This window comes from Echinops telfairi, unplaced genomic scaffold (genome assembly GCF_000313985.2).
Source record: "Echinops telfairi isolate 266 unplaced genomic scaffold, ASM31398v2 ScPeMD7_60;HRSCAF=208, whole genome shotgun sequence".
NCBI classification, from domain to species: domain Eukaryota; kingdom Metazoa; phylum Chordata; class Mammalia; order Afrosoricida; family Tenrecidae; genus Echinops; species Echinops telfairi.
Genome location: NW_022103958.1, coordinates 4,742,190 through 4,751,049, shown reverse-complemented (window position 1 = coordinate 4,751,049; position 8,860 = coordinate 4,742,190). Strand labels below are relative to the sequence as shown.

At 44.7% G+C, this 8,860-nt stretch overlaps 1 protein-coding gene across 8 annotated transcripts in view; it reads right to left on the bottom strand.

The window, feature by feature from the left end:
- AMBRA1 (autophagy and beclin 1 regulator 1) overlaps positions 1-8,860 on the bottom strand; it is a 183,384-nt gene that overhangs the window by 73,004 nt on the left and 101,520 nt on the right. For all 8 annotated transcript variants that reach the window (XM_045290836.1, XM_045290837.1, XM_004708334.2 and 5 more), the window contains one exon: positions 8,555-8,655. In XM_045290836.1, the coding sequence (XP_045146771.1) occupies positions 8,555-8,655 (101 nt within the window). The remainder of the gene's footprint in view (positions 1-8,554; positions 8,656-8,860) is intronic.

The following is an 8,860-nucleotide window of genomic DNA, read 5'->3' as shown; positions in this document are numbered from 1 at the left end:
ACTTGTGGGCTTGGGCAGCATTGGGTTGGGATGTTTTCGTGATGCACATTTTCTTTGCATAAAACTCTCTCTTATACGTGAGTTGCTGTGGATTTGTTTCTCCAAAGTACCTAGACTAATACAAAGGGGTAGGAGTGGAGCTCTAACAAGTCTCTACAATGTGGGAATGGTTTTGAAAGTGGGTGATGTGTAGGATCTGGAAGAGTTCTAAGGTGCCTAAATGTGAAAGCCCAAATCGCCTTTAAGAGACTGGTGGAAGAACTACGGACATCAAAGGCGGCTCTGGCGAGGGCTCCGAAGGACACAAGGAGCACCATAGAGAAAGCTCTACCAGCTTAGAGAACACAAATGGCAACAGCCACAGGACGTGGGCATTACATGTGTTTCCTTCCGGTGAGGCTTTGAAGGACTAGTGTGAACATGTGAGTAGACAAAAGAGGAAGGGTGATGCGTTTTAATATATGGCCAACTTCTTCACATATGCAGGCATTTTTATTCTCTGAGTACTATCTTCATGTATCCCACAAGATTTTAAAACTGTGAAATGGGCGAAAGTTCACAGAGCAGATCAGTTTCCCATTCATTTTGTTTTGAGTCAACGAAACATCACTTATCCCATTTCTGCCCTTTGTTTCCAGTTTCCATTCCTCCTCCTCTGCTAATCTTCTAAATTTCTAAATGTTGTCTTTTGATCTCAAATTGCCGATTGTTCAAAGGTGTGCTCCCCTTGCTAGTGCTGTGGTTCCCCTGCTTACTGTTGGGCTGAAATGAAACCACGAGGGCGAGTCCATTTGCAGCCTGTACGCTCTGGTATGCTGTGCTTTCATTTTCATTTGACTTGAAGCCATTTTCAGTTTCTCTTTTGATTGTATCCTTGACCCACTGGTAGTTGAGTAGTATGCTGCTACCTTTTCATAGGTCTAGCTATTTTCCAAAGGTTTTCTGTTGATAACTTGCTTCACTCAGTTGTGGTCAGAGGAAACACTGCATACAAGTTTTTCTCGCCCCCCCCCCCCAATTTCTAGGTACTATTATTAAGCCCATTTTATAGATAAAAACCTAAGACTCAAAAATGTAAATTAAGGTGTCTGAGACTGCACAACTAGGAAGTAGGAGGAATATATACATCTAAACAGTCTGCCTCTAGACCTTAAGCTCTTAAATATTTCACTCTCCTGCCTCTAATGTATAATATACCTGCAACTGTGCACTCTTCCTTCCCACATCCTGTGTGTTTAGTCAGACACACAGGCCACCCAGAGGAGGCAAGGAGACACGCTGACTATACTGACAGACACAACGCTTGGTCCAAGCCTTCTCTTTAGCAAATCTATCAGGGTTAGAAAGTGAAGTCCCCGAGGAATTACTAAACATTTTAGTAAAAGGGTAAACCATAGTGAAGTAGGAAAGAAGGTCATTTCCAGGCAGAACCATTTAATGTTGGTAATACCCAGAAAACAAACCCAAACCACCTGCCATGGAGTCCAACTGTTCCCCAGGGTTTGAGGGTACAAATTTTTTTATAAGTAGACAGTCTCATCTTTCTCCTGCAGAGCATTTGGTGGGTTCAAACACCTGAACTTATAGTTGGCAGCCTAACACCGGCTGGTGGTACTCACAGTGCTCTGGGAAACGCCAAGCACATAGAAAGTACGGCGTCTATTCTCACAGTGCCAAAGGGCACAGGCCTGGGCAAGGCACACGTGAGGAAAGGGGCCATGGAAATCTGTGGCTGGGGAGAACGGGGATGAGAAAGAGGCACGCATAGAATAACGCAGTCACACGCTAATAAAAGGGGCAGGAAAGGTAAGACCCAGTACTTTCCTTAGGGCTGAAGAAGCAGAGACGATTCAGCTTGGACTCTGGGGCTCAGGTGGCCCTCTGAGAGGTAGAGCAAGGCAGTGGGTCCTGAGGACATCAGTGCTCCAGGGAGGGGCGGAAACCACAAGAGTAAAAGGCCCTTGGCAAAGTGAGGCAGCTGGGAGGGCTGGGCTCTCTGGAAGGAGTTCGGTACTAACTTGTCTGTTTCCCTGGAAACTAAGCCAGTCCCTTTATCACCTTCACTTTCATTACTGGCGCAGGATGAAAGGTAATTGGGTTAATTATTAAAGCAGCCCTAGCTAGTACCACCATTACCAATTGTCCATTTATCTAGGATTTTATAAACAGCCATCTTAATTGATATTAAATTGGAACGTGTCATTCACTTTATTTTCCTGGCTACTGGGTACTAGGAGGGTACAGGGCGGGATCAAGCAAAGGAGACAAAGAGGCCATGACCAGAATTATTCATTTCTGTTCATGCTCATTCAGTAATAAAACGATGACCCTAAACGTATTGCCAGTTCAAGTGTAGATCTGGTATGAGTGATTAAGCAACTTGTGTTACGTAGCTATGACACCGGTTGTAAAATCTGGCTAAGTCCTAAAAGTCAGTGAGGTCAAGGCTTCTGTTGTCTACTGCTGGAATTAAGTTTGTGTAAATCTGAAGAAAATCCTGATGTAGGTTAAAAATCAATAAAAGGATTAAAATGATACAAAAGAAGTAAGAGAGGAGTAAACCAAAAAACACAAAGAGGCCAAACAGAAAATAAGTAGCAAAATGGCAGGCCTAAATCCAATGCTGTCAGTAACAATGAATGCAAATGAACTAAAACACTCCATTTATGGAAAGGGCTGTCAAACAAGATTTATAAAAAACAAACAAAAGTAAGATCTGACTATGTGCCTGCTGTCTACCAAAAACAATTCCTGTCTAAAGATAAATGGATTATGATAAGAGCTGTTAAAAGCTCCCAGTAAAAAAAGAAAGAAAGAAAAGAATATTGGGAAGGTGAGCATCACAAAATGCCTGGCATTCTGTAGGTACATTAAGTAAATGCAGTGAAGAAAGCTGATGGTGCCTAGCTATTACAAGATATAGCATCTGGGGTCTTAAAGACTTGAAGATAAACAAGCAGCAATCTGGCAGGGAAGCAACAAAGCCCACCAGCCTGTGTGATCATGAGGTGTCCACAGGATCAGGTATCAGACATCCAAAGACCCAAAACAAACAAACGTATCTATGTAAATGAAGGGAGTGGAGTGGAGACCCAAAACTCATTTGTAGACAATTGGACATCCCCTCACAGAAGGATCCTAAGGAAGGAACTAGCTGGCCAGGGTGCAGCACAGAGATGACAAAACACACTACATTCCTCTAGTTCTTCAGTGCCCCCCAACTCTCATGACGGCAGTTCTACCTTACAAATCCAGCTAGACCACAGCATGTACTGTACACGGGTTTCAGATAACAGCTCTGAATTCAAGACAGATATACTCCTCAGGAACAATAATAGGAGTGGCGATACCATGAGAGTGGGGGAAGATGAGGGAGAAAGGGGGAGCCAATCACAATGATCTGTGTATAAACAACACCCCCCCAACCCCTACCCCCGAACGAACAACAGAAACGTGGGTTAAAGGGAGACAGAGGAGGGCGTAAGATATGAAAATAATAATTTCTAATTTATCAAGGGGTCATGAGTGTGGGGGAAACAAGGGCAAAAAGAGGGGCTGAAACCAAGGGCTCAAGTAGAAAGAAAATGTTTTAAAAATGGTAACAGCAACAACACATGTACAAACATGTTTGAAATAATTGATGTACGGATTGTTATGAGAGTGGTTAAGAGCCGCCAATAAAATGATTTATTAAAAAAATTGGAGTCGCTACAATAATATCAGATAAAACAGGTGATAAGGCTAAAAGTATTGCTAGAGACAGAGGAACATTTTATAATAATGAGATGGTTAATTCATCAGAAAGATCTAACAATTATAAACTTCTATGCACTTAACAACCAGACACCCAAGTCTATGAAACAAACTTGAAGGGAGAAAGAGTTCAATGGTCAATAGCTAGAACGCCTAGACCGAAAAAGCGGCAGGATATGCAGAAGTTGAACACTGGCAACCAGAGTTCTACGTGACTTACGGAACATGACATCTAACAACAGCACCCTTGTAATATTCTTCAGGACAGACTATAAGTTAGGTCGTAAAATTACTATTTAAAATAATTTAAATCACACAAACTATAAATCAACAACAAAAAGGAAACCTGAGAAATTCTCAAATATGGACATTGAACACCGCGGTCCCAAACAACCAGTGGGTCAAGGAAGAATCTTACAAACAAGGATGAATGGGCACAGGGGCCAGGTCTCACCCAGGACACTTCACCAGGTCCCAGTGACTTGAGGCAAGGAGCAAGGAAATTCTGACATTTCCCATCGATTTTAATCAAAATACTGAAGTACATCAGCCCCACATCTGCTATGAGCAGATGCTCATTATGACCAAAGCCAGAAAGAATATGCAGGACAGATAACTAATACCCTACATTACTCAGGCCCTGATTCCTCAGAAGTTTTTTTTTTTAATTATTCCAGTAATTACCAGGAAGCAGTCAAATGCTGGGTTTCTCACTTTACTTTTATAAGGTCCCAAACACATCAGAACACAGTATAAGCTTAAGCACCTATTGGCAAATACTGCTTACTTGAACACAAGCCAAACACAGCATCAAATCAAAACCAAACTCACTGCTATTGAGTTGGTGTCGACGCATAGTAACCCTATAGGACAGGGTAGAACTCCCTCTGTGGGTTTCTGGGACTGTCACTTTTTAAGGGGAAGAGTAGAAAGCCCTGTCTTTCTCCCACAGGGCAGCTGGTGGCTTTGAACTGCTGACTTTGCTGATTTGCAGCCAATCCATAACCACTGTGCCACCAGGTTTCTTAGTATAGCACAGAAGACAGAAAATAGCTGTTACAAACCCAGACGTCCTGGCTTAACTCTCCAGGTCTCTCTCTCTCTCTCTCTCTCTCTCTCTCTCACTATACCGGGCAAGTGTTACATCCCTCTAAGTGGAAGCTTTCTTTCCTGAAGAATGGAAATACCTCACAAAGGGTGTTTCAGTGATTAAAATGCTTCCTCAGTATCTGGTCCATAGTAGGCATCTATTAGCTTCATTTTCTTTGTTCGCTAACAGCACAGAGCTAGAACTGTAGGCTAACCAGTTGGCAGGAGGAGCTCCCCTGATTTGTCCTGTTACCACAAAAAACACTTTCTCTAGGGCAGTGGTTCTCAATCTGTGGGTCACGAGTCCTTTGGCGGGTGGTGGTGGTGGATGACCCTTTCACAAGAGTAGCCTGATTCATAATAGTAGCAGAATTACAGTTATAAAGTAGCAACAAAAATAATGTTATGGTTGGGGGTCACCACAATTTGAGGAACTGTACTGAAGTGTCGCGGCATTAGGAAGGTTGAGAACCACTGCTCCAGTCAGAGGGTCAGAATCTGCGCGGTTCAAGGTGGGGGGTGGCCAAGATTGATGGGTGACTGGCGGCCTCAAGAACCCTACAGAACTTGTGGGAAAGGCACCAAGATAGGGGAGAAGACATGACCATTAACAGACAGCCAAACTACTTCTCGGCAGCAGCTTCCGTCTCTTATTGCTGCTCCTTAGGCTCTTGTGAGAAGTGGGCATTTTCTACAAATCCCTTTTTGTTGATGATTCGGAATGACTTTTGCCTAGGATCTACTGGAGACCCATCTGTTACCACAGGACTGGCCAGGCCTGCAAAAATTGTGGTGTGCATCTGCTCTCTCCTTCCAGGTCGGCCAGATTTCTATGCTTTGGTTACCCTTGCAAACAGCCGCTGCACCACCCAGGGAAGCAAACCTATGGTTGACCTGAGATTTAAACAGCAAGGGTGATGTAGGGCTACCCACCTAGACTTTGAGCTATAGGATGGAAGTCTAATTCATTCTGTTATCCCCAGAGCCTAGAACAATGCCTGGCACACACAGCTGAGAAACAAATATCTGTTGTATTTAATTGTTCTGAGACTATAACAACCTCATTCCAATCATACAAGAGAAAGTGCCTTTCCAGGAAAACTTGGGAGTGCTTACTGCTAAAAGGCCAATTTCTCTTTCATTTTGAAAACCATTATTGTACCAGCTCTATTACATGATAACAAGTAAGTTTAATAAAGAACAAAACATCTGCATTCAGAAGGGCAAGGCTGGGGGAAAGGGCTATTTTGTTACATAATATGATTTGCCTCAGTAAGCACCAGGGGTCATAAAAAGCTGTATCTAGGAACCACTTAAAAGGAATCTGAACAATATAAGCAAAACTCTGAAGGTCAGCTAAGCGCCCTGGGAACTCTTTCCCTCTCCGAGATTAAGTCCTGAGAAAAAGACGTATTTTGACACCTTGTCCTTTTAAAACTGTTTTGGTGAGGCCGACTGGGAAGGTGGGTTGGAGGGTAAGGTTTGAAACCTCACTACTTGGGATCAGGCCTGGCCCCTCTCCTTCCTAGCTGTCAAGTATACTAAGTGCTCAATACAGGTTCCACTTTTTGTTGAGATTGATACTACAGATTTTGGAATTATCCCAGGTAAAGAAACAGCTGACAGCAGAATCTGCGGGGAGGATCCAAATATTTACAGATGACATGGGTTTTTAAGACAAGACCAGCTAGGTACTCTGCAACACATACCTGGGAAAAGGGGGGAAACGAGAGTTTGATTGTGAATGGAACCCATCTATTAAGCCTCCCAAGAGAGGTTATCTGGGAACCAAGGTTTTCTGTGCCGTAGCAGGGTGTTACATCCTTTGCTGGAGAACTTTTCCCCCTATAGGCAAAGGTATCTCCTAAGTTAAACAGAGTAGGGGGTGGGGTTGTCAGGCCTCTCTGGCATTAGAGGTGGGTCCGAAAGGTAGGAAATGAAGGTAAGCAGTTACTGAAGCCGAAGTAACTGTAAAGACAAAAATCCAAACACACACAACTACTTAAACAAATAAATTTTAAAAAGTCAAAGCCAACATTTGTCAGCAGTGAAGGAGCAAGAGATCTCCTGTGGGGCGACGGGGTGGAGAAGCTCTCGGGAGTGTTACTACATGCCAGCAGCCTGTCCACACAAAAGCACCAAGCCAGGAGAGACTTGGGGCTCACAGGGCTCCGACAACAACTAGGGCCACAGAGTCCTTCTCAGATGAGACTGGCAGGAGCCTGTTGGACAGTCAGCTTCCTCACCAGCCTGGGCCTATAGGGTCCTGGTAACTGCCTTTAAAAAAAAAAAGTATCTGAAATTTCTAGGCCTTGATGTTGAGTCAAGAATAGTTTTGGAGGAAAACCAGACCCTATGGCCCAGCAGCTTGGTTAGAAATCAGTAAAATCAAGTTCACAACATCCTCCCGGCCTCATGGGTCACCTCCTCACAGTGATCCCTTCCTACCTTTCACCACTACTTGGCCTGCATCGGAAGCACCTGGTGGCATGATGCTTATGAGTTGGGCTGACAGCAAGTTTGGCAGATTGAAACCACCAGCCACTCCTTCAGAGAGATGGGGCTTTCTACTCCCATAAAGATTTACAGTCTTGGGAACTCACAAGGGCAGTTCTATCCTGTCCCAGAGGGCCATTGTTTGAGTTGGATCGAGTCGATGGCAGTTAGTGAGTAGTAGCCTGGATTGTCCGGAACAGAACACATTTTGAATAAAGGTGGTTTATTCTCACTGCCATCAAGTTGATGCTGAGTCACTGGGACCTTATATGACAAGGTAGAACTGCCCGTGAGGGTTTCAGGGCCTGTAACTCTGTACAGGGGGAGAAAGCCTCGTCTTTCTCCTCCTACTGTTGGTTTCAAACTGCTACCTTTGTGGTGAGCAGTCCAATGAATCACCAGTACACCACCAGGGATCCACACAGGTGGTTATCAGATATACATGGTTTGGGTTTTATCTCTTTCACGTCTTCACATATATACGAGTTGGCTGTTGGGGTGGTGGCAGGGAAATAAACCTTGTTAAAAAACAGGTAAGTCTACTTACCTGGAGAAGGAAACAAAGTTCCCCCTCACTCTCCAGCAGCAGCAGCAGCAGCACACACCTGACGTCCTAGTTTGGTCACGTTGTGCCTCAGAGCCCCAAAACACTGGCCCTGAGCAACACCTCAGAAAATGGCCTCAGCTGGGCTTGCCGGGCCCCTTTTCTGTTCTGTGGACCTTTCTGAGCCAGCTCAGTTCTATGGGTCTCTCCTCTCTCTGCCTCCGCCCTTGGAAGATGCTGCAGGGCTGGGAGCCCCATGTGCACAAAGGGTCGGAGAGGTGTAATTAGGCTCCTAATTAAATCACAGGGTCTCCCTCATGAGGGTCTTACCAAATGAAACATGAACAAGACACTTTTATCATTCAATTAAAAGCACGGCCAGAGCCGAATTTCTGGACTAAGAAACAGCAGGCTTAAACAAATTTAAAAAGAAAGAAAGAAAAAGCACAACCCCAAGAGTTTAAGGGACGCGGGCACCGGCAAGAGAAACAGGTTTCTTCACCCTGGCGGTTTGCTGCCTTGAAAGAAGGAACCAAATACAGGACTAGAAAGCAGAGCTTTCAGCCGGATGTCAAGACACCACCACACCACCACGGGACAAGAGGGAGGAAGGAGCTGCAGCTGGCTCCCTGCCCCTTGCAATTGTCAACATCCACAGAAACATTTCCTTACCTGCCAGGACCCTGTTAACAGAAGAGTGAGTAGCCAAGCCAGGCTGTCCACGTTCATGAAAAATTCCAGCATAAGGCAAGTACTCAGGCAGCAAGAAACGCCTACAAGAAGGAATCGTGTGTGAAAAGCCTACTAAATACTACCATACCACAAAGGGGCTAGTTTATCTCCCTACCCTTAAAAACCAGGGGCAAGGGGCCCAGTGAGCCCAAGGAATCCACAGCAGCCCACACAGGAGTACAACTCCCTCGGATCCATTCCTTCTCTAGTAAACTTGCCCAGGGCTTTCTCATCAACAGGATGTTC